The 26,589-nt window shown below is 46.1% G+C and overlaps 2 protein-coding genes across 4 annotated transcripts in view; one reads left to right on the forward strand and one right to left on the reverse strand.

Annotated features, from left to right (window-relative positions):
* The window catches only part of LOC116954995 (uncharacterized), a 41,152-nt gene extending 25,547 nt beyond the window's left edge, over positions 1-15,605 (reverse strand). For 2 of the 3 annotated variants that reach the window (XM_032975913.2, XM_076052696.1), the window contains exons 1-3: positions 15,453-15,599; positions 14,745-14,905; positions 11,305-11,498 (exon numbers count right to left, since the gene is read on the reverse strand). Coding sequence is in view for 1 of the 3 variants with exons in the window: in XM_032975912.2 (XP_032831803.2) it covers positions 11,305-11,434 (130 nt within the window). In the remaining 2 variants the exon portion in view is untranslated. Of the gene's footprint in view, positions 1-11,304; positions 11,499-14,744; positions 14,906-15,452 lie in introns of all 3 variants that reach the window. The other variant, XM_032975912.2, reaches the window with a different exon arrangement.
* Positions 1-26,589, forward strand: part of DUT (deoxyuridine triphosphatase) — a 272,920-nt gene that overhangs the window by 85,367 nt on the left and 160,964 nt on the right. The gene's annotated exons all lie outside the window — the stretch shown is intronic.

The following is a 26,589-nucleotide window of genomic DNA, read 5'->3' on the forward strand; positions in this document are numbered from 1 at the left end:
TGCGCCGTCAACCAGTGGGGAGGCCGGGAGTGGGTGGACGGAACAACGCTGTTGGATTTACCACGTGTAGCCTGTAGGGATGCTATTACCTAAGTGTGTGCTCGGAGAAGGAAGAGGATAAGATTAGCCTGTGGTGTGCTCGAATGTGAATAAAGAAGAGAGTACCCTCTACGCGGCAGTCGTTCATTACAGTACTATAGAGTCAGTAGATATTACTATAGAGCCAGATACTACCGTAGAGTTTGATACTACTATAGAGTCACTAGATACTACTCACTCTATTGTATGTAGGGTGTGTAGGTATATATGCCTACACGGGGGTAAAAAAAAAATTTTGAGGGGGGGTCGACAATTTTCGGAAACCTTTTAGATCAACTATTTACTCCCCACTTTCTAGAACTATTTGGACTTCTGCAAGCCTCTTATAATTTTGTTGACGAACAAATGGACAGACAAACGACACACCGGGCTTTCACAATAGCTTAGCATTTGTGTATGGGTAATGACATAATGACACCTGCTGGCTAGAAAAGTGAAGCACGGGTACAGGCACCGCTAAGACAACATCCATTCTGAAAGGGAGAGGTATCTGGGGCAAAGGTAATGGGCGGGGTTGGCCGAGATGCTCCAGGAACCTGCTCGAAGGTTCCACGATAGGGCGTGGCCAGAGGCAGAGCTTAGCCGTGCCTGGGGTGATATAAGCGGGGGCGGAGGAGGGCTCGGGGTTCGTTTGTGGAGTCTTGGGTCCGGACTGCGTCACTGCTCGCCGTCATCTCTCTCCGTCGTCTGGCCACATGGAAGATCTCCTGCGGGCTTCCATCACCCTCCTTGGCACGCCACCAGCCAGCGGCATAGCCAAGTGTGGACGGTGTAACTGCGCCGAGTGATTGGCCATGTGTGTGTAGCTAGTAGAGACGCTAACATCTAAGTGTTGTACTCAGAGTGAGAAGATGTTGGCCTGTGCTGTGCCCGTATAAGAATAAAGAAGTACCCTCTACGCAACGTGTCACGGAAGTCACTCATTACATATGTATATATGTTATGTTTTTAAGAGAAGTTTTGAAATATATTTTCCCCCCTGTTAGTTATTAATATAATTGCACTGGTTTTCCCAGGAAAGATTCACGGGAGTCTAAAGACTAGAGTATTTCTCAGGAGTGTCCTGCGAAGTATTTTTTAGTAAGGGGGAGATGTTGCAGTAGGGGGGGGAGATGTTGCTGTGTGTAATCCACATTGAGTCATTTGCAGGTATTTTTTCTTTCCTTGGGATATTTTATTTTTAGCTATGGAAGGCATGCATACACGGTGCTTTAAAATGCAAGCCAACTGTGTTCAGTGAGAGAGGTTATGGAATGGATGGAGGGACAGGGGCTGGGAATTGAGCTGATGTTGCTGGGGTAGGTAAGGCAGAATAAGGTGGAATGTGATGTTGAGTGAGGGTGTCTAATGGGGGCAACGTGGATGAGAGGTAGTGGGGTATGGGGCACGTGCGTTAACTGGTCAAATTGGCATGGATGAGGGTAGGTGAAGGGTGGAAGGGGCAGAGGTCTGGTGGCCGGATAGTCGAGCTGATGGAGGAGCACAGTGTAGGGCTGGGGGAGAGATGTGGTTAGGTGGACATAGAAAACGAGATGTCGGAGCCAGGTCAGGAATTGGGGTCGTCGGAGGAAGATTACTGGGGATCTGGGAGAAGGTTAGAGGCGGGCAAAGGAACTAGTAGGGGTGGAAGCAGTGGAAGAGAAAAGACAATATAGAATAGAAAGGACCTGAGCGGCGAGGGAAAGGTGGAAAGCGAGGGTGAGAGTCTGATGTGAGTGGAAGTTTGTTCTAGTGCAATGCGGGGGGGCAAGAAGAGAGAAATAACAAAAGACTGGGCGCAAGGAGGTGATTGAATAGTGAGAAAACGGGAATATTGAGATCTAAGGGAGCGTGAAGGGACATATAAAGAAATAAGAGAAGAGAGGTAGGGCAGGGCAAGACCATGCAAAACCTTGAATACTAGGTTCAGGAATTTAAAAAGACAGCGGTGACAGACAGGAAGCCAGCAAAGTTGTTGAAGGAGAGGAGAGCAGTGGGATGTGTGTAATAAGGTTTATCTATAGTAGGCATTCCATCTAGGTGAAAGGTGATGGGGCGGATCCACCAGGGAAGCCTCTGGAACGTTCCCGAAGGTTCCAGGAGGGGCGTGGCCAGAGGCGGGGCTTAGCCTCCAGGGAGTGAATATAAGCCGGGGGCACAGCAACGTGAGGGGTCGGTGTCTGAAGATCAAGAGGAGCTCCCCGCCGCTGCTGCCCCGCCGTCTCCACCTGCCACGTGGCGGCTCGACCTCCAGCCACTCAGCCGCTCCCTAGCGTGCCGTCAGCCAGTGGCGTGTTGGTGAGTGGGAGAGCGACACGTGGTGCGGGGCAGCGCAGCCACCCGAGCGGGTTGACATCCGCGGAGAGAGAGAGAGAACCGAGGCTGTACCGAAGATTTATTAATAAACAACTTGAAGTCCTTACCGTGTTGGAACCACTCATTACATGTGTATGGAAGGTGGAGTACAGTCCGTGCAGCTGTGTTTTGGGTGTGTTGGAGAGGGGTAAATGCGTAAGCAGGGAGACCGACCAGGAGTGAGTTTCAGTAATCCAGACAGGTGAAGACAAGGGAGTGTACGAGGAGTTTGGCAGCAGTGGTATTGATGAGTGGGCGGATTTTTCTGATGTTGTACAGATGGTAATGGCATGTGTGAGGGGTGTTAACAATGTGGAAAGTGAAATAGAGAGTGGATTCGAAGGTAGCACCGAGAGTTCGGGAGGTAGAGAAATGGAGGGTGCAGGAGGGGGTGAGCGAGGATGTAAATAAAAGCACCAAGGTTTTGGAAGGATTTAGGGAAAGGACATTGTTGGTCATCCAGGCTTGTATGGCTGTCAGGCAACGATGAGATTATGGAGGGAAAGATCAGAGATAATTATTTGTAAGCAGAAAATTTGAGTGTCATCAGCAAAGAGGTGATATGAGCTATCGAAGGAATAAAGAATAGACTCGAGGGGAGATGTGTATACGGAGAACAGAAGGGGACCAAGTACTGATCCCTGGGGAACACCAATCGTGAGGTGGTTGGCGGATGAAGAGCAGTGGTTGAAATAGACAGTCGATGAACGGGAAGCTAGGTAGGAAAAGATCCAAGAAAGAGGGGCGTCAGAAATGCCGAGTTTGGAGAGAGTGGACAGGAGGAGGGAGTGGTCGAGGGTGTCGAAGGCAGGAGACAGATCGTGAGAGATAAGGTCGGAGGATAGACCGGAGTGATGCGAGTTGGCCCTGTAGTGTTGTGGATGTGAAGGAGGGCGATTTCAGTGGAATGGAGAGGGCAGAACCCAAACTCGTGGAGGGGATGCAGTGAGTGGGAAGAGATGTAGGATGAGAGGTGGGAGTGCACTAAGCGTTCAAGGAGTTTTGAGAAATAAGAAAGCAAGGAAATAGGGAAATAGTGTGCACGGACAGAAGGATCTATAGGTTTTTTTAAAGTGCTACGATGTTGGCGCTTGTATTAGAGTTAGGGAAGATTCCAGAGGAGAGGGAAAAGTTAAAGAGAGATAAGAGAAATGGAATATTTGTGAGAATTAATGGAAGAAGGAAGGCGGAAGGGGATCGAGGTAGAAAAAGGTGGGACGGATTTTTGGGGACGATGATAGACAGCTCCATAACAGAAACGGCGGAGAATGCATTTAAGGAATAAGTAGTATGGTGTAGTGTGGATTTCTTAGTGATCATGGAGAAGTGGATGTGGGTGATTTTGGTCATCAAGAAGTTTGAGAGGACCACAGGAATGGGGGTGGACGAGGAAGTTGCAGGTGCATTAGAAGACGGATGAAGCAGAAAGTTTAGGGTATTGAAGAGTAGAGCAGGGTGTGGAGATCGGTAGGAAATGAGGGAAAGAAAGTATGATTGGCGAGAAGCCTCCAGGGGCCGAAGTGTAATTTGATAGTAGGGCATTATATAAGGAACATGAGTGATGGGTTGGTGGAGTCCTCCAGATGCGCTATGCTTTGCGCATCAGCCGGCGCTGTGACTTGAGCGTTGACGATAACCAAGGACATGGGGGACGTTGCAGAGGGTGGAAGGGGAGCATAGGTGCCAAGCAATGCTGGATTATCCTAGTAGCAAAAGTAGCTACATATGTAGTAGTAGTTACATATGTAGTAGTAGTAGCTACACGTGTAGTAGTGGCTACAACATGTGTAGTAGTAGTAGCTACACGTGTAGTAGTAGTAGCTACATGTGTAGTAGTAGTAGCTACACGTGTAGTAGTAGTAGCTACATGTGTAGTAGTAGTAGCTACATGTGTAGTAGTAGCTACACGTGTAGTAGTAGCAGCTACACGTGTAGTAGTAGTAGCTACACGTGTAGTAGTAGTAGCTACACGTGTAGTAGTAGTAGTAGCTACACGTGTAGTAGTAGTAGCTACACGTGTAGTAGTAGCTACATGTGTAGTAGTAGTAGCTACACGTGTAGTAGTAGCTACACGTGTAGTAGTAGTAGCTACACGTGTAGTAGTAGCTACACGTGAAGTAGTAGTAGCTGCACGTGTAGTAGCTGCACGTGTAGTAGTAGTAGCTGCACGTGTAGTAGTAGCTGCACGTGAAGTAGTAGTAGGTGTACGTGTAGTAGTAGTAGCTACACGTGTAGTAGTAGCTACACGTGAAGTAGTAGTAGCTGCACGTGTAGTAGTAGCTACATGTGTAGTAGTAGCTACACGTGTAGTAGTAGTAGCTGCACGTGTAGTAGTAGTAGCTGCACGTGAAGTAGTAGTAGCTGCACGTGTAGTGGTAGTAGCTACACGTGTAGTAGTGGCTACAACACGTGTAGTAGTAGTTGCACGTGTAGTAGTAGTAGTAGCTGCACGTGAAGTAGTAGTAGCTGCACGTGTAGTAGTAGTAGCTACACGTGTAGTAATAGTAGCTACACGTGTAATAGTAGCTACATGTGTAGTAGTAGCTACATGTGTAGTAGTAGTAGCTACATGTGTAGTAGTAGTAGCTACATGTGTAGTAGTAGTAGCTACATGTGTAGTAGTAGCATGTGTAGTAGTAGCTACAAGTGCAATAGTAGCTACATGTGTAGTAGTAGTAGCTACACGTGTAGTAGTAGTAGCTACATGTACAGTAGTAGTAATACACGTGTAGTAGTAGCAGCTACACGTGCAGTAGTAGCTACACGTGTAGTAGTAGTAGCTACACGTGTAGTAGTAGCTATAAATGCTAATGGCCTCGCACTCTCCAGGGCCCCGCGCTAAATGCTTTCAAGCTATGAATTCTGGTTCGGTGATTCTGCACTTGCTCTATTACTATAGTACTATTCCACCTTCAACTTTTGCGAACGAATGAGTGTTCAAGGTTAGCAATTTGTCGTATTATCTGGCTGTATAGAAAATGAAAACATACAATTACTTTACTATGCAAGTAAAAAATGTATGTGTTTTAATATTTAAGTGTTTTTGTTTATTTAGGGCCCCTTTACAATATATGCTACAGGTCCCGCACTAGTTTAATCCGGCACTGGGTGCAAGCGCGTCCAAAGAGGAAGAAAGTTCTGAATTTAGAACAAAAGAAGCAGTGTCGGGTGCATGGAGGAGAAATCAAGAGATTGGTGGAAGCGATGAGGAAACCAAGGAGAGAAGTGCGCAGTGGTCAAAGGAGCGGCCCAGAATGCAGGCAGGCACCACTGGCCGGCAGCACTGCCCAGCCATGCGCACGCAGAGTGGGCGCCCACGGCCCATCGGCCGCACGCCATCGCACGGACGAAGCAGCGCCGTGCAGGAAGCGAGCTGCCCAAGAAGTCAGCTGCACTTCGCAATGACAATGGCACACCCATATTGCGGACGCGTAGGCCCCGACGAGGCGAAGCCTTCACGGTGCCACAGCCCCGGCCGGGAGCCGCCCGGCGTACTCGCCTGGATAGCCCGTCGGCCGTGCAGTGCGGCGAGGTGGTGGTGCACCTGGCCTCGTTATGGCAAAGGCCCCAGGCAGGGGCGGCCCTGGGCAGCAATCGTGGCTCCATGCAGGAGCCATCAGACGTAGATGCTGAAGTGGCCTGCCAGCTGCATGATGGGGCAGAAGTGGAGCCACCCCATGGAGACAGCACAGCCACCACGTGGAGATGGCACAGCCAGTATTCGCCGGCTGTGCACACATAGTTGGTGCCGCAGGCGCGCCGGGGCGGTAACGCTGCTCCGAGGTGGCAGGAAAGCCGCACTACAGAGACAGCAAAGTCGGATCTTGCCAGCTGTGCTCTCACAGCGGGTGCCCCAGGCGTACTCAGCCAACACCACCGTGCTGGTAGTGCCACTCAGCAGGACAGCCGCCTGACTCATCCCTCGGAGCGACCCGTTAGCCACACGGGGCGTGAGGGAAGCCGCGCTGCAGAGATGGCGCAGCCGGCCCTCGCCAGCCGTGCTCTCACAGCGAGTGCCCCAGGCGCGCTGGGCCGGTACCACCCCGCTGGCAGTGCAGCTCAGCAGGAGAGCCGCCTGGCTCAATTGCCGGAGCGACCCGTCGATCGCACCGAGCGGCAGGGAAGCCGCGCTGTAGAGGCGGCACAGCCGGCTTTCGCCAGCCGTTGTGTCGCTGGGGAGCGCGCAATGCCTGCGGGGGCAGGTAGGGTGGTGTCGCTAAAGCACTGATAAAGAAAAGAATGAAACAAAATAAGTGAGAATAGAGTTGAAGATGAGCAAGATGAGAATAAGGAGAGCGGGGGAGGATGAATGGAGAGGTGAGGAAGGTACAAGGGGTGGAAGTATTTTGGTGACGGTGGAACCAAGAGATGTCAGCAGCCAGCTGGAGCGGCGCTATCGCCATCTTGCCTACTGCATATTTGGAGTTTGGTCTCTATCTCCCCGTGGTCGCATGGATTCTTCTCTGAGTCCGGTTTTTACATCCACATTTTAAACCAACGTAAGTTTAGAGTATGTGGCTGCAATACATTTCCACATGATGATGATCAAATTCGTTGACCTATCCATTGTGGCCAAGTCGACTTCTGAAAAAGAGCTACATGGTTCAGTAGGCCTTACCTGGTAAAAAAAAGTATTGTATAGTTTTAAACAGTGCTGTTAGGCGCGAGTGTCTCGGCCTCGCTGTGCGCTGCGTTGCACCACTATCCGGGTAGTCAACCTCGCATTCAATACACTTTCAGAGCCAGGGTGAACATCCGACTCCGACATATTTAATTAATTGAACGAGGTAAAACTGATAGAAAAACACAGCACAAAATACAGCATCTGTTAATACTTGGAATATCAATACAATGACCACTGCAGCATCGTAACATTGTCTTAGATAACATGAAACTCCACAGTAGGTCCTGGAGGGACCAGGCACCTACATTAGCACTGAACAGCTATACAAGAGAATAAGCTATTGTGTTAAATAAGGGCACATCGTGTACTCATCATACTGCAGCCTAAATATACAGCACTACACATACCACTGAACTGTGGATGAGCTATGTCGTCATCCGTGCTCTCAAGATTGCAATATGGTTACATGGGTACAAGTCTGACTCGACTCATTCAATTACAAGTAACATTCACAATAAGGCAAGTGGCAGGCTTCGTTGTTAACTAGGCCTCATATTTATCATAACAATTTAACAGAATCATAAAGGCATTTACAGCATTATAACGGACATTCTAACATTATAACATCATTTCCAGTATTATAAGAACATAAACGAACTTACAGACAATGCTTCTTAAAATCCCACAATGAACAGATGCACCTGTCTTCACTGGGACGCTATTTGTGCCACCATTTTGTACTCTGTGTAATGGCTGATACCCTGCCGCGTGGCTGAGAGGATGTCAAATCGGAACTTCCTGGTCACGTGACCAAACTCAACATCCAAACAGGATATTCCTGTGTACACACACCCCCACACCTGCCGTGAGGCAGAACAGGAGGCTCCCGTGGCGGATTGGTCTTACAACTCGGTGACTGTCAACTGAATTTTTGTCATCTTAAATTCTGGTGTCATCAGTTTTCAAATGACACCCTTCGTGTGTACTAACGGAAGCAACCTCGCGAGTTTCGCAAAAACAGCCTCGAGCCCACAGTGCGTGCCGAGTTGCGACAGCCAAGGGGGGGTGGGGGGGGGGTTGGGCAAGGAGGACGCGTCTGGTTTTGTGTGCGAGGGTCATCGGGCAGTGCTAACCACTGCACCATCACTCCTACTGACTTTGACAGATGTAGTCTTATTGTATTCACAAAAAAACATTGCCTCGGTCACCCAACAATTACACCAATCGGTTGAGCTAACATCTCACGGGAATTAAAATGTACTTTAAGCCTTCCACAGACCACGGGTTCAAAATATCTGAATGTGTGGCCATTAGAGGTATGTCGTTAAAACTATTTGCTCATGGAGTTGCGAAAATGTAGCCGTCCCAAATGGGCAGCAGTGAAATGCAGACAGCTGTTGGCCAGTTTCGTCCTCATTAGGACTTATAAGTAGAGTGGAGTCATCAGCACTGCTGTCATACCCCTCGAGGAGCCCTATACATTCACAACACTTCGCTGTACATTTACATTCGGCTGGCTCATGCACAAAATCACCCACGCTCCATTGTGTCTACTTCATATCTGTGGTTTATGGCTGAAATTCAAAACTCATGTGGTTCCTTATTTTGGAGAATATTTATCTACTTGGAAACGAAATACCAGAGTACGAGTCACCGACTCACGTTCACCCGAACTACGAACATCCGCACTTATAAACCTGCTTCCACGAGATAATTTTTTTGAACGTGACTTGCAAACGCGAATTCGCACCTCGCGAACTGAACTGTTTAACTATTTAGTTCAGCGGAGCGATCCTCCGCGAGATATAATGATTTACAGCCTGCCGCTGGGAGTGAGTGTTTGTGTGTGCGCGCTCCCACGTGTGTGTGAAAGTGTGTGTAAAAGTGAGTGTGCGTGTGTGCATGCACGCGCGCGTGTGTGTGTAGGTGTGAGCGCATGCCACCATGTGTGTGGGGAGCGGTAGTGCAATGGTTAGTGCGCTTCACTACCAACCCGGCGACCCCAGTTAGATTCCCGCTCGCGCGCAACACCAGTGACGATTGTATCTAAATGGGTCCTGGGCATCCCCTCGGTCAACTCAGCCTCAAATGTGTACCTGGTGTGATGTCTAAACATCGCCACCGGGGAGCCAAAGGCGGCATTCATGCCGAGTTGGGCTCCACACTCTGGGTGGCACAACGTGTCGCGTGTGCCCTTGAGGAGAGCAAGCGAGAGAAGTCTCTCACCCAAGAGAAGTCTCTCACCCAAACACTCGCACGCAAACTGTTCTGTTCTGGTCGTGCGTGACGCTGCGCGACTAGACAGATAGCTAAACACTTGCCCAACAATGTACATGAAGACAGAATGACCTTCTGAAGTTCCTTCTATTTACTGAAACCACTTGTATATATAAGAATAGGTTTTAGCCTTTCTGGCAATACAACAGGTGTTAAGATGTTAAAACACCAAACAAACCTTTTGCAAGGAATCCTGTCTGCATTAACCACGCATACTTGTGTTGAACATGTAATCAAAGACATCCTCTTATAATATATGCATTGTCTTTCAAATCGATTGGTCCACACCAGAGACAGCTTTATTTTAAAGCCTAGTCTCAAAGTGTGAGACCACAGAATGACAAGACGAAAAGCACGAAGACAATGCATTATGAGGGCATTTATAGCTCGGGTACAGCAGCTACAATATGGGACCTTTCTTGCCAGTATAAGAGATAGAGAGCTGTGATTGGCAGAAGCAAAGTCGATTCTGTCCTTGTACCCAGTCAAACCTGAACACCATTTGTAATTTTGGACTCCCCTTCAAAATCCCAGGACTATCTTATTATTTGTCCATGGATCGATAAAAGAGTGCATTGGAGTTCTGAAGGGAGCCACCAAAAGCCTCTAACTCTGATCAGTTAACATTCCTACATCTACTCAAAGCACACATGCCGGAAAAGTTGGAGTTCTGTTGTCACCCGCTCACTGGCAGTCAGTCGCCTCCTTATCACTCTTAGGGGCCGTCCATAAATGACGTCACGCGATTTTGGACGATTTTTGGCCCCCCTCCTCGTCACACGGCGTCACATACAGTCAGACCCACCCCCTCTCAAATATGACGTCACAAAGCTCTGCTCCCCCCCCCTCAAAATCATATTTCCATTTTGAAAATAAAACATGCTTCAAATCGCCTTAAACTATTGTCATTGTAGTGCATATTTAATCTGGCGCTGCACTCTGATGTTGTAGGAGTGTTGTTATAACAATTCTATATTCATATTCTTGGTTCTTTCGGTAAAGTCACGTAGAAGGGAAACAATAAAATAATAAAAATATAAAACAATACAATGATTGTTTTATATTTTCTATTATTTAAAATATAAAACAATACAATTTTTTTTTATATTTGTATTATTTAAAATATAAACAATAATTTTATTGTTTTATATTTTTATTATTTTATTGTTTCCCTTCTACGTGACTTTACCGAAAGAACCAAGAATATGAATCCCTGCAGTCACGAAAGTTTTAAAACTAAAATTTATTCTATAGTAATTTAAAGTTGCGCATTTTGATGTGACCCCCCCCCCCCCAGGTGCGTGACGTCATTTATGGACGGCCCCTTACGTCACTACTGTCATAATCACTGTTCCCGTAAATGTCACTAATTGACTCCTCTACCCATGTTGAGGAATCAGAATCTGTATTTACACTGGAGGAATCCGATGAGCTATGAAGCTCTTTTTCACGCGTCCAGTAAGTAGGTCTACCAGACTCTTTACCAGTCTGCCAGACTGTTTCATCCTCATCCAAAACATCCACACCACGTACAGCCACCACCGCACTGCACCACGTGTCTCCCTCTGCTCCTGGCCACGCACTGCTCCACTTTGGAATTCCGTCCTCCCATCATCGCCTCTCTTCCCAAGCTCTCACAATAACCTTGTTCAATTCACGAAACGTGCTACACTCATATGTGACAATGTTGGCAGTGCTGATTGTTGCTGGCCACTCGACTTTTTCAGCCTTTGGGCCCTGTGCTCAGGAACCGTGTGTAATGACTAAACTTGGCACCCACATTTGACTCGAGTGTCACCTTACAGGCAACTATAAAACAGATGAATTTACAAGTGCGATATTACGTAATCAGCACATGCAAATGAGCTGGTGACGTTCACTGCGAACACAGAAAATGCCTTTGAAATGAATGCGATGCCCATGATGCAACAGCAATGGTGGTGTTACCCACAGCTCGCCGATTTCGTTACCTCCTTGGGAAAAAGCGTCTTCTTTTGGCCTCTTATCCAGCACTCGCACACAAACATGGTCGTGCATCCACTGCTCCGCTCCTTGATCACAAGTTGTTTTAAACTCCAAATAGGAAACGAAATGTCCCATCGTTGTCAACTGTAATACTCTTGATTCTCCCAAGAGGGTCCAGCTTCACGAGGAACTCGTCAATCTGTAGAAAAAGGATTTCTATTCAATTCGAAATCAAGTCTAACAAAGAACTCAGCTGGTGCAAAATCTGACTGCGACTTCCGACAGACTTGAGGAGGCCTTCAGGCGTGAGGTCCTTAGCACGCGTTAAACGGTAGTGATGTTCACCCTCGTTGGGGCTCATGAGTGCAGGGAATCATAACGGAGAACGAGGAGGTAATACGTGTACTTGGCTTAATAACTTTTAACATGGGAAAACGTACTCTTTGGTTCTTTCGGTAAAGTCACGTAGGTATAAAATTAAATAAATTAAATCACTACGTTTCGGGCGCAACAAGCGTCCGTCATCAGGTGGAACAACAACACCAAGAAACAACTGCTGAAGTGGGTAGAAGGACTCCCGTAATACGAGAAGAAAGGGGGGGGGGCAGGGAGGAGAGGGGGGGTACTGCCGGATGAAGAGCAACTAGAAAGGATCAAAGGGCAAAAGGAGACGCAAAAGCAAAAGGGCGAAGATGCAGATATGAAGGCAACACCATAACGCATTTAAGGTTTTACCTGGTTAATAACATCCTTCCAATGATTGCTCAATTTGTATCCATCTCCTCGGTTGAAGTTATGTCTATGTTTATATATCTGGATGGCTTCATGAACAAACCTTTGATAGTAGCCCGAAGGTTTGCAGAGCACCTTGGTCTCGGAAAAAAACAATATCATGAGAGCCCACAGCGTTATAGCAATGGTCAGCCACGGCAGAGGTATTAGTTCTGCCGTGTTTCAGATCTGCCTTGTGCTCGCGAACACGGTCCGAGATATGTCGTTTCGTTTCCCCAATGTAACAATCACCACAGGTGCAACTTAGTTTGTAGACTCCCGGATATTGCATATCAGGAATGACATCCTTCACAGATGGGATTATATCACAGATTTTGTGTACTGTACTGAATCGGACCTGGATCTTGTGCTTGTTTAAGATTTTGGCAATCTTTTTGGTAATGCCTGCTATGTATGGTAACGTGATAGTTTTGATCGGCGTCTCAGGGGGTTGTTTCTCCATGGTTGGAGAAACAGCTTTGTGGATAATGTGGTCCGAATATCCATTCATCTGAAGGGCCTAGTGTACGTGTTCCAGTTCACTGGCTAGGTGGTGTTGGTCGGGAATGCAGTGGGCCCTATGGTGTAGTGTTATGATGAGGGAATTCTTCTGTGCCGGATGGTGGTGGGAATCAGGTTTCAGATGGCAATCTGTGTGGGTGGCTTTCCTGTAGAAAGAGTGTCCCAAAGAGCCATCAGGTTATTTCTCAAACAAAACATCCAGGAATGGTAGCTTACCATCCTTCTCCACTTCCATGGTGAATTTAATGGATGGGTGTATGGCATTAATGTGGTTGAGAAATTGGTTCAATGCTGGCAGGCCATGTGGCCAAATGACGAAAGTGTCATCCACATATCTCTTCCACAAGGAAGGACGAAGGGTGGACGTCTGGATGGCATCTGGGAAAACGATCGTTCAATGAATATTCGCTTACCGAGTAATTTTCGCAGAACGTATCTCACTCGTTAAGCAAGACACGCCTGTATTTGGCTTCACAACGCAGGCATGCACATTGCTGTTCATAGTCTGCAATGTCCACTCTGGGGTGCCTACAACTTGACCAGTCGACCTTCAGGAGCTGCTCTCGGTATGCGCGCTGTGTTTTGCATTATTCTGGCTGTCGCCTGATGAGGCTGGTTGTTGTACTTACCGGCGAAACGTTGTACTCTATTGTACATTTTGTGGGTTTACTCTCCAACACACCGGTGTGCTGAGCTAGTAACGATTGGCATGTTTTGTTGTCATGACAAAGTTTACTAATTGGCTGCCTCGGGTGGTGGCGGGTTTAACGAGGCATTTATAAATTTATATATTTACGCGATCTAACCCAAAAAACCTCTATCATGTATGATATTGGTCGCGAAAGCCTAACGTGTTAAACTGTTTTCGCGCTATGTCGCGTCTCAGATGCCTTCAGTTGTTTAGAGAGCAAGTGACGTTTATTTAGTGTTGCAAATTTTTTTTTTATCTTGAGCCCCACTTTGCGGCCTTTTATATTTCGTTAATTTATCCTGCCATGTGGTTTGTTGCTAATGACGATGCCATGAAGGAATTAGAGGTGGTCAATATTTTCTCTACTTAGATTTATTTCTGTCTCCCATTTTGGTAGAAACATCTTCAAATGATGCTGAGAAAATCTGCATGAGCAAGCTAGGGATAGCAAAGCTTCCTTCACCATTGACCACACACAGACAGGGGAGAGCAATGAGTGCCTCTGAATAGTTGAGCGTGAGGATGAAGACGAACATGGCAACGTGGTTGAAAAAGAGTTATCAATCAGTGTGATCCGCAGGCCCCGACATGGATTAGAACGTGGACTCTTGACAAGAAAAGGAACAAAAGCCGAAAGATGCACACCTGGGGGAGCTGCATGCAGGAATTACACTGAGAGACGGAAACAGGATCACGGGCATCACAGAACAAGCACAACAAGGCACCAAATTGGCGGCCATTGGATTTGTCTCCGTGAGTCCGGTGGCCAAGCGGAAGTTCTCCAGCCGTGGTGGGACGCTGCTTGGGCAGCCGACCTTGTAGGTCGCGTGTCCACTGTGCAGCAGCTGCGGAATCCGTCAGAGGGTAGACTGCATTGGCGAGGAGTTGGCGTGATTGACAGGAAATGTAAATGGGCTGGGAGAGGAGGCGTCTCCAGGCGGACCGAGGGAGCCGTGGATGAGACTGGCAGCTAAAGGAGGGAATGACCTCTGCCGCGGAGATGTTTCCTGTTATTGTTTATTTAAATATTTAATCTGGAAAATCCCTCCAGGGGGGCATCTCACTGCCAAACGAGTACTCGCACGAATACGCTCATGTCATGTTAATTATGTTATTTTCACTACAGCGCTACGAATGTGGTTCATATAGTTCAATATATATAATGTTAATTATGTTGCAGTTACTCTGTATTTCTCTATTAGGGTGCTGTTATTATCGTTATGAATGTGACTGCAACCCAGCACACTCGTTACGGGGACCTGCACGGTGGTTGCACAAAACCAGCTAATGTTGAGCTCCTGATTGCAGCCGTCTCTGCCTCATTCTGTGCCTCATCCTCCGGTTAAGACGTCACTTGGCCTGCAGATGCAAGTCCATTCCTTGCGAGTAATTGCACTTCAATTCGTTTCGATCAAATCTCACACTCTGAAAAAAAGAGTAAAATAATTTGAAATCACTAACCTGCCCATTTTCAAACGCATTCTGGTTTCTTGTTGAATGTTTGAGTTGTATCTCTTTTGTGACATAGTTCCCATAGATCCGAATGCGTACATTGGCGTCTGTCCCGGCTCCAGTCTCAGTTCCCGTGTAAACAGTCACGTTGTACTTCCATTCTCCTGACTCTGCGACGGAATCACGCACACACATTACACGCGGCGCACACTTTCCCGCACACCCCGTTAGCACGGTTGGCTAGGGTACGGCGCAAAAGAAGTTCAACATACACGCGTACAGACTGAACGAGGTTCCACCGAGCACCGCGCTCGCTAACGCGCTGCGCTGGCTGCGACCTCCATTGGCTGTCAAACCAAACAAGCGCAGTGCACGCAGTCCCCGACTTACGAACCGGTCACAGGAACTAATGGATGGTCAGTGCAGGCAATAAATCTCAGTATGGACCAGTGCCATTCGTCAGCACCTATTACGTTCTCCACGGAACCACACTCTGCCGCCTTTGTCTACCTACTTCAGGTACTCGTTTGAAGGCCGAGTCGACCTAGAGGAGGCCCAGGACCGGATCAGATATTCGTCATCTAAAGCGAGGTGCACCTCAGGTCGGTGAGTTTGTAAAGCAGTGCGCGATCCACTGTGCTACCACATACACTGATTACATGCGCACACCGATGAATTACACACACGGGGATGCTGGCACAACTGCCTCTCTCTTACCTGCACCGCGAGTCAGAGCCACGAGGCCCAGCACCGTAACGAGATGGTTGGAGCATGGCTCCCGACAGCAAACAGAGCCCCTCACGGGCTTTCCCTTGCAGCTCACTGCCCCTTCCACAGTCACTTTTGATCATCTCCCACTTCCTCCCACGCCCACTCTGCCATGCTGCGTCTCTCAACTTCTCTTTTTCGTTTCCTGCATCTTATATGCACAAATCCGCAAGCTTATTTCATTATTATAATTGCATTATTTTATTAAAAGCTTTCGTGACTGTAGTGATTCATATTCTTGGTTCTTTCGGTAAAGTCACGTTGAAGGGAAACAATAAAATAATAAAATATATATAAAACAATAAAATTATCACGACGTTTCGACTGCAACACAAGCAGTCATCATCAGGTTATGAAAACCAACGGCAAGAACATTTGAAAGAAGTGGCGGTTTATATTTATTTATTTTAAAATGTTAGCACCACGGACAGCGATGTAGTGGAGTACGAAAGTGCGTGGTGGAGGTGGCGTAATTGCATAATCACACAGACAGTACGGGTTATCTTGGGTCAGCCTGTAGCGAAGGCAAAAACAGTATGGGTCATGTTAGGACAGCCAGGTGCAAGGGCTGGGATGATGAGGTAACGGTTGCGCCAATTAAGGGCGAGGAGGCGTCGAGATGTCTGGAGAAAGACAGGTGTTTGAGGACCCGAAGCGTGGGGAGGCACGCGGGCCAATTAATTAGGGGTAATGAGAATGGAGATACATTGGGGAGACACACAGAGAGCGGGGAGTTGGGAGCTGGACGAGGCAAGACATGGAGTTGGGAGAGCTTGGAGTCGTCAACAGGGGGAATTGACGTGTGGAGAGTTGAGAGACAGAGTTTGGAAGACAGAGTTGAGAGACAGAGTTGAGAGACAGAGTTTGGAAGGAGAGAGCATAGCGATAGCGAAGCTGAACAAAGACGAAGTAGTTAGCAGTGGAGTGAGCGTAGCGATAGCGAAGCTGAACAAAGACGAAGTAGTTAGCAGTGGAGTGAGCGTAGCGATAGCGAAGCTGAACAAAGGCGAAGTAGTTAGCAGTGGAGTGAGCGTAGCGATAGCGAAGCTGAACAAAGACGAAGTAGTTAGCAGTGGAGTGAGCGTAACGATAGCGAAGCTGAACAAAGACGAAGTAGTTAGCAGTGGAGTGAGCGTAGCGATAGCGAAGCTGAACAAAGACGAAGTAGTTAGCAGTGGAGTGAGCGTAGCGATAGCGAAGCTGCACAAAGACGAAGTAGTTAGCAGTGGAGTGAGCGTAGCGATAGCGGAGCTGAAGAGAATAGCCAGCAGTGGAGTGAGCGTAGCGATAGCGGAGCTGAAGAGAATAGCCAGCAGTGGAGTGAGCAGAGCGATAGCGGAGCTGAAGAGAATAGCCAGCAGTGGAGTGAGCAGAGCGATAGTGGAGCTGAAGAGAATAGCCAGCAGTGGAGTGAGCAGAGCGATAGTGGAGCTGAAGAGAATAGCCAGCAGTGGAGTGAGCAGAGCGATAGTGGAGCTGAAGAGAATAGCCAGCAGTGGAGTGAGCAGAGCGATAGCGGAGCTGAAGAGAATAGCCAGCAGTGGAGTGAGCAGAGCGATAGCGGAGCTGAAGAGAATAGCCAGCAGTGGAGTGAGCAGAGCGATAGTGGAGCTGAAGTCGCTGCGTGCGAAGACGCTGTGTGCGGAGTTGCTGAGTGCGGAGTTGCTGAGCGCGGAGTCGCTGAGTGCGGAGTCACTGAGTGCGAAGCAAGCGAAGTAATCGTGGGGAGTGAAGAGACAAAGGTGGCGAGCGAGTCGAGTGAAGCACGGCGAGCGAGCCGTGGCGACCTGGATATTGTGGAATGTGGAGGACGAGAATTGTAAATAAAGCGGCGTTCGAAGAAAGACTGAAGTTGTCCGAGTGAAATCGAACACTACAGCGATTTGACAGTTTGTTTAGATCAGGGGTCTCAAACTCAACTTACCTGGGGGCCGCTGGAGGTAGAGTCTGGGTGAGGCTGGGCCGCATCAAGTATTCCAAAAAAAGTACAACTGATCCAATCTTCTCAATCTTTATTAATAACAGTTCAGAACATGAACGGTTCTTCAGAACATAGGCTTCTCTTACCTACTCCTTGCTGCCAGAGACCTGGCAGCGCTTCCTCTTCTTACACAGCTGAGCCACATTTGGCTTGAGGGAGGAAGCAATTGAGACCCTCAGTAAGTTTGGACCTGTACTTTGACTTATTAAAGTTCATGGTGCAGAAGAGCTTTTCACACAGATATGTGCTCCCAAAAAGGCACATGGTCCACTTGAACATCCTGGAAAGCTCAGGGAAGGTGGGGGGCAATTCTTTCAAAAATTGTCCAAGCTTGTATGCTTTTGCACTCACCTCCCTGAACTTGGCTTTGAGTTCAGAATTGCACTGCAGGTCAATCAGCTCCATTTGAAGCACAGGAGAGGCATCTTGCACATCGAAGGAGAAGGGGTCAGCAAAAATTTGAAAAGTGGCGCTGTGTGTCTTGAAGTCTGCAAACCTGTGATCAAATTCCTCCTGTAGCTTTACAATGGCATCAGCATACTTCTCACCACTGAATGGTGTGCCCGCGTCCATGAGTGCCTTGCATGCTGGGAAATGGCAGAGGTTTGTCTGAGAGAGCTGGGATTTTCATAACACAAGTTTTGTGGAGAATGCTCTGACTTTGTCATAGGCAGCACTGACAAGCTGCCCCTGGCCTTATAACTTCTTGTTTAGTACATTCAGCTCCTGTGTGATGTCAACAAGAAAAGCTAAGTCCATGAGCTATTTGGGATCACTTAGCACAGGAACAGCCATCCCATCCTTCTCCATGAAGGCTTTCACTTCTGCTCTCAACTCAAAAAACCTCTTAAAGACGTTTCCCCCTGGCGCAGAGCTGCCGGTGCTTTAAGCCCCTGGATCTGATATGGTTGATGCATTTCACAACGACAGACATCACATTGTCAAACTTCAGGCATTTGCTGCAAAGGGCCTGCTGATGGATAATGCAGTGCAGAGCAATGGCCTCCTCAACACCCTCCTCTTCCAGTTTTCCTTGAACAAGTGCTTTTTTGGGCACTTCGTTTTTCTTATTATTAAATTTATCAATCGTGTTCTCTCTCAGGTGTTTATACCTTTCACATTCATAAATAAAGTGATCTAGATTTTCTTATTTTGTTTACATCCTACATATCCTTCTGCTCTACCAAATCTCTCTGGATGCCATTGAGCTAACTCTGGTGTCCATGTTACTCCACCTGTCTTAATTCTTAACTTCAAGTGCATTGTCTCATTTTTTATATTATTTAATTTCCTGCTCTTTTTTGATTAAATTGTTCTTGGTAAATTCGTTTTCTTTTGCGATTGCACATATCTGTCCTTTTTCCTTTTCTTTGTTTCTCTTGTAATAATAATAATAATCTATATCTTCTTTATAATAATCAGGTTCTAACCACCATTTGACTTTTGTTCTGGCCACCCATCTCATGCTATTTGCTATCCATGTAATTATTTTCCCTTTCCTATTGCAACACTCTGTTGTCTTTATTAGGTCACTGATTACTCTTGTTGAGTCCGCCCACTTCCTAAGTCCTCTATACCTTGCACTGGGTGACAGGATATATTTTCCTTCCACTTGGTGTCACTCCGGAATCACGTTTCAACCAAGTGACTAACGTTGCTAATTCGCGTTGGCTAACTTGTCAACAAACACCGGAAGCTGTCACGAGCCTGAGCTATGGAAAAAAATATATAATAATGAAAAAATAAATTAAAAATTGATGTCAAGTAGGGGGCTACAAAATATTGTTCCGTGGGCCACAATTGGCCCGCGGGCTGCGAATTTGAGACCCCTGGTTTAGATGGACGAGTCCATCTATGTTCGGAAAAGAGGAGAGGGGAGATGAAACATTAATCTATGCTGTCTGAAAGCCACCGTAAGCGTGAACAATCAATTAAGACCCGAAATGGTTGATCAAATCCTTCCAATGATTGCTAAGCCAGAATCCATCTTCTCAGTTCAAATTGTCTCTGTGTTTGTATATGTGGATAGCCTCATGAACGAATCTCTCATGGTAGCCAGATGGCTTGCAAAGAACCTCTGTCTTGGAGAAGTCAATGTCATGTGAGCCTACTGAATTATAACAGTAATCTGCCACGGCCGAGGTGTTGGTCCTACAATGTTTAAGGTCTGCTTTGTGTTCACGAATGCGGTCCGAGACGTGTCGTTTGGTTTCTCCAATGTAACTACTACCACAGAGGCAACTTAGTTTGTAGACACCAGGGTATTGTATGTCCGGAATCACATCTTTTACAGACGGAACCAGATCACGGATTTTATATCATGGAGATCTTTTTTGTGATCCCCGCAATGTAGGGTAAAGTGATGGTTTTGAAAGGCTCCTCAAGAGGGTCCTTCTTCATGGTTTGAGTGATACCTTTGCGGATTGTATAGTCGGAGTAACCATTAGCCTTAAGAGCTTGGTGTACGTGCTTGAGTTCACTGCCTATGTGTTCCTGGTCGGATATGCTTTGGGCTCTATGGTGCAGAGTCTTGATGAGAGAATTCTTCTGTAATGGATGGTGGTGGGAATCCGGTTTCAGATAAGCATCCGTATGGGTAGCTTTCCTGTAGACAGAGTGGCTCATTGAACCATCAGGTCTCTTTTTTATTAGGACATCCAAAAAAGGTAGCTTGCCATCTTTTTCGACAAGAGCAATGCTACTGTCATCATGGATAAAATAGAATATAGCAACAAAATTAAAGAATTACTCGACGATGGCAGCTATACAAAAATAAAAAGAGACCCCACCAACAGCCTCGTCACACAAACCAACAAAATAATTTCTGATTCAACCGCATTAATTGATCAATAAAAAAGAGACCTGATGGTTTAATGAGCCACTCTGTCTACAGGAAAGCTACCCATATGGATGCTTATCTGAAACCGGATTCCCACCACCATCCATTACAGAAGAATTCTCTCATCAAGACTCTGCACCATAGAGCCCAATGCATATCCGACCAGGAACACATAGGGAGTGAACTCAAGCACGTACACCAAGCTCTTAAGGCTAATGGTTACTCCGACTATACAATCCGCAAAGCTATCACTCAAACCATGAAGAAGGACCCTCTTGAGGAGCCTTTCAAAACCATCACTTTACCCTACATTGCGGGGATCACAAAAAAGATCTCCAAAATCTTGAATAAACACAAGATCCAGGTCTGATTCAACAAAATACATAACATCCGTGATCTGGTTCCGTCTGTAAAAGATGTGATTCCGGACATACAGTACCCTGGTGTCTACAAGCTAAGTTGCCTCTATGGTAGTAGTTACATTGGAGAAACCAAACGACATGTCTCGGACAGCATTCGTGAACACAAAGCAGACCTTAAACACGGTAGGACCAACACCTCGGCCGTGGCAGATCACTGTTATAATTCAGTAGGCTCACATGACATTGACTTCTCCAAGACAGAGGTTCTTTGCAAGCCATCTGGCTACCATGAGAGATTCGTTCATGAGGCTATCCACATATACAAACACAGAGACAATTTCAACCGAGAAGATGGATTCTGGCTTAGCAATCATTGGAAGGATTTGATAAACCATTTCGGGTCTTAATTGATTGTTCACGCTTACAGTGGCTTTCAGACAGCATACATTAATTTTTCGTCTCCCCCCTCCTCTTTTCCGAACATAGATGGACTCGTCCATCTAAACAAACTGTCAAATCGATATCCGTGGTGCTAACGTTTAAAAATGAATAAATAAATGCAAACCGCCACTTCTTTCAAATGTTATTGCCGTTGGTTTTCATAACCTGATGATGACTGCTTGTGTTGCAGTCGAAACGTCATGAGAATTTTATTGGTTTTTTATATATTTTATTATTTTGTTTCCCTTCAACGTGACTTTACCGAAAGAACCAAGATATTATAATTGTACTTAACACGTAGGCTTTCGCGACCAATATCATTCATAATAAAGGTTTTTGGGTTAGATCGCGTTATTTATAAATGTGTCGTAAACCTCAACCACCCGACACGGCCAATCAGCAAAAAAGTATCACGTTGACAAAAGACAAATAGTTCACTACTTTAGCCCACCGGTGTGTTGAAGAGTGACTCCACAACATTTACAGTTTGAGTACGACGTTTCGTTGGCAATTACATCCAGCATCATCAGGCAATTCGCCAGAATGGTAAAGCCCTCACTTGCTCCCGGTCTTAAATAGAGCAGCAGGGTGACGTCATCATTTAACTCATTCAGGTGCAGTGATTTGAGGCGGAGGGGGGGTATTGTAATTATATAATCGATTGGTAATCAGTCAATGGTCATGATTAGTAATGAGTTGTAGATTAGTAATTAGTTGTAATGTGTGTTATTGTGATTATATGCTACGTTAGTAATCCGTTGATTAGTATGTGTTTCCCCTATTCTTTAAATAACACTTACTACTTATTGGAGAGGGGATTTCTTTAAACAAAAGGAAGGAGCAGCAATGAGCTGTCCTTTATCTCCTGCTATAGCAAATCTGTACATGGAAAACTTTGAAATAAGAGCACTTGCCTCGAGCACATTAAAACCATATTTTTGGTTAAGATATGTGGATGACACTTTGGTTGTCTGGCCACATGGTAAAGATACACTTAATGATTTTCTAAACCATCTCAATGCACAAAACTCGGCCATCCAGTTCACCATGGAAATGGAGGTGAATAACACACTCCCGTTTCTAGATATTTTGCTTGGACATGGCCTAAACGGTAAAATAACACACAGCATGTACAGAAAGCAAACGCACACTGATGCCTATCTGAATGCAGATTCGCATCATCATCCAGCTCAGAAATCTTCTCTTATCAAGAACGCTCATACATCGGGCTAAAACAGTGTCAGTTGGTGAAAGTCTAGTGAGAGAGATCAAACACGTTAAAGAAGAATTACAACAGAATGGCCACAATAATACTCAAATTAACAGCACACTGAATGCCAAATCACGATCGCAAAGCAACACTGCTGAAAGTGATCAGATTGTTAAAACAATAAAAATTCCATATATCTCAGGAGTAACTGACAAATTAGCCCGTGTTTTGCAAAAGAAAAACATTACAGTAAGATTTGGTACAGTACACAAAATTCAAAAACTAGTATCTTGCATAGTCTTGGTTCTTTCGGTAAAGTCTTTACTGAAAGAACCAAGAATATGAATCCCTGCAGTCACGAAAGCTTAAAATAAAAAATTGGTATCTTGCACTAAAGACGAATTACCTAAATTATCAACAGAAGGTGTATATCGGATTAATTGTTTATGTGGCAGATGCTATATTGGACAGACGGTGACGTAACATCAGAATAAGACTAAAAGAACACCAAAGAAATATTAAATTATCTCAAATACAACTGTCGGCAGTGGCAGAACATGCTTGTCAACAAGGATACTCAATTGATTTTGATAACGTTGAAGTGTTGTATAAAACTAATTAGACTAATTAGAGAATCCATTGAAATTGAGAGAAATAAAAATAACTTTAATCGCTCTGACAGCTACAGCCTTAGTGCGGCTTGGAAGCATATTATTAAATAATACATATTACAATTGCTTATAGGGGAAACACATACTAATTAACGGATTACTAATGTAGCATATAATCACAATAACACACATTACAACTAATTACTAATCTACAACTCATTACTAATCATAACCATTGACTCATTACTAATCGATTATATAATTACAATACCCCCCTCTGCCTCAAATCACTGCACCTGAATGAGTTAAATGATGACGTCACCCTGCTGCTCTATTTAAGATCGGGAGCAAGTGAGGGCTTTACCATTCTGGCGAATTGCCCGATGATGCTGGATGTAATTACCAGCGAAACGGCGTATTCAAACTGTAAATGTTGTGGATTTACTCTTCAACACACCGGTGGGCTAAAGTAGTGAACTATTTGTCTTTTGTCAACGTGACACTTTTTTGCTGATTGGCCGTGTCGGGTGGTGGAGGGTTACGACACATATATAAATAACACGATCTAACCCAAAAACCTTTATCATGAATAATTGAACTTGTTTGACCCGTAGATTGATCACCCGGTCTCGGACCCAGCAGCGGATTATGTGGCCCTTTACCGAGTGGTGGATTGATTACGCGGCTCTGCAGTGGATTGATCACGCGATCCTTGACCCAGCAGCGGACTGATTACGTGGCCCTTGACCCAGCGGTGGATTGATCACCCGGTCTGGACGTGTATCTCGCACAAATGTTCAGGATACTCTATAGTGCTATCAAATCAAACTCTCACCATCTTACTCATACTACGATACTGTATTAGAAAACACAGGAGGGAGGTGAGGGAGGGAGATGGAGGTAGGTGAGGGTTGAAATTAGAGAAGGGAGGAAGAGACGGTGGAGGAGAGGGGCAGGGAGAGTGGAAGGAAATAGAGAGCACAAAACAAAGAGGACAGCGAGGGAACGCTACAAACAGCGGGAGAGCAAATTAGGGAGAGGCAAGAGAGGTTAAGCAAACTATTTTTTACTTTACCAGGTAAGAAGCGACCTGGCCACAAACAATAGCTCAACATAGCGGATTATCGTGCGGAAAATTATTGCAGCCAAAAGCTCTAAACAAATGTCTCTAATTGTGGAAGGAAAAACCAGAGGACCCGGAGAAAAATCCATGCGACCACGTGGAAGAACATGCAAACTCCAAATATACAAGCATTAAGAGTCGGGATCGAACCCACGACATCCTGCATACCAGGCCACCGTGGCGCCAGATTGAGCCTAGAAAGGAAGAGATGGGAATGTAGAGAACGAGAGGAAACGGTGAGAGAGATTGGGGGGTGGCAGTGGGTGAGATACAGTGGAGGGAGGAGAGGGGAATTGGGATGCAGAAACAGACAATGCGAGATGTGGATGCACAGTACATTGCTATATACAACACAGAGAAGGCAAGAAAAATGTGGAGGAGACATGACTCCTATGTAAGAATAAAGGTTTGCTGGCTGCAAGGGACGGACGGTCACATCCAAATGACGTCGGGCTGCTAGTTTTACAATTTAAAAACCCCTCATATGTATGTGTGTTTAGGGTTCGTGGCGATCAAGAGAAGTGGGAACTTTCAGAGTTAGAAAGGGGTGAGAGTGGGGGTTGGAAGAGAGTGAGGATTGTGTGAGAGTGAGGGATGGGTGAGAGGGTTGGGTGACGGCTGACTGAGAGTATGACTTGAGTAAGAGTGTGAGCGTTGGGTGAGTGTTGGGTGAGTGTGCGGGAGTTGGGTGGGTGTGCGGGAGCCTTTGATATGGAAGTCTATGGCAAGATTTAACATTGAAGTCTATGGGAGGATTTAACATTGACGTCTATGGTGGCCTTTAACATTGAAGTCTATGGGAGCCTTTTAATATACTGTACTAGCAGGTGTACCCGTTCTTTGCATGTAAATTAATAGTTTAGTCCTAGTTTTAAGTTTATTCAATCAACGAATATGTATGATTATTCCCCCCCCCCCCCCACGGAGGGTGGGGGGGGGATGCGTGACGTCTGCAGGCACCCTGCGTCACGCTGCCTCATGCGGGTGACATCACAGATGTGACGTCACCGCTCACTTGCCATGCAAAACATTATTCTCCCCCCACCCCCCCCAAACAGAAAAGTCTATTTTTATACTTTCTACATTTTGTACAGTATGGAAGCTACCCACATGCCAAATTAAACGTTTGTAGCATGTCGGGAAGTATGTTAAACATTTAGAAATAACACACATCAACAAATTTCCCTTTTATATACAAGGTGTTTTAAAACGATGGACCCAATTTCAAAGCAGTATATTTCACGATGGCAATATGTTAAAATTACACGAAAAGTTACAAACGGTTTAATGAGTTATCAAGTTTTACTAACCATTTTATAAATGCTCTATGTGCCCTTCACCAGCTGTACGGACAACATCGAGACGAGAGTAGAATTCGTCCCAAACGCCTCTCTTCTCACGTTTTCCTCTGAGGTGCGTGGTCGCCCTGTGTTCTTCCCCTTACATAAACAGCAGCCCGTTTCCTCAAATCGTCGGTACCAACGACGAATGCTCTTTGACATTGACGGATCGATGCCAAAACGCCTGGCCTTGCGGCCTTCCCTGGCCTTGCAGCCTGCCGCTACTACCATCGCCTCCTGTGTATGCACGACTACACATTCAACTCATATACGCGCAGTTACACATTACTGTACATTGTATGAAGTACTATACATAATATACAGCACACTTTTACCTACACGCATACATCACACGTGAAGCACTGCACGAGTTTTTCACACGTTAAAAAAACACAAAGATCCCCCTTACAGTTGTCACACTGTTGGGGCAAGCGCTGTTCGCGAGGACCTATGAAGACTGGCACTGTGGCACACGAGGGGGTGGGTGGCCAACATCACGCCCGTCCGCCTTTGTATCCCCAGTGGCGATGTTTACACATCACACCAGGTACTCATTTGAGGCTGAGTCGACCTAGGGGAGGCCCAGGAACGGTTCGAATAATAGTCACCGGTGTTGGCCGTGAAGGGGAATCAAACCCGGGTCGCCAGGTTCGTTGCACAGCACGCTAGCCGCTACACTACCGCTTAACACCCATGTATATATCAACACCCCGCCCTCCACCCCCCAACTCTCTGCTTGTTCTCATTCACACCAGTTTCTTCAAATTATGTATTGGCCCCAATCCATTGACTTCACATCAAGACATCTCTGAATATTCTCCCTGCCTGTCTGTTCGACTGCTGCGCCGTGGAACTTGCAAACATTACCTACATTATATTCTTAGCTCTTTCGGTAAAGTCACGTTGAAGGGAAACAATAAAATAATAAAAAAATATATAAAAACAACAATATATTTTATTATTTTATTGTTTCCCTTCAACGTGCCTTTACCGAAAGAGCTAAGAATATGAATTACTGCAGTCACGAAAGCTTTAAATCAAAATTACCTACATTGCCAATGCCTCATTTTCCACAGGTTGTTTCCCCCCTACCTTAAAGGTCAGCCAAGTTTCCCCACTGCTCAAAACACCTGCCTTGGACCCTGTTAACCCGGTCTTACCTATCGTCCGAACACCTAC

Source organism: Petromyzon marinus, chromosome 57, assembly GCF_048934315.1.
Source record: "Petromyzon marinus isolate PM22_M1 ecotype Great Lakes invasive population chromosome 57, UKy_Petmar_22M1.pri1.0, whole genome shotgun sequence".
Taxonomy (NCBI): Eukaryota; Metazoa; Chordata; class Hyperoartia; order Petromyzontiformes; family Petromyzontidae; genus Petromyzon; species Petromyzon marinus.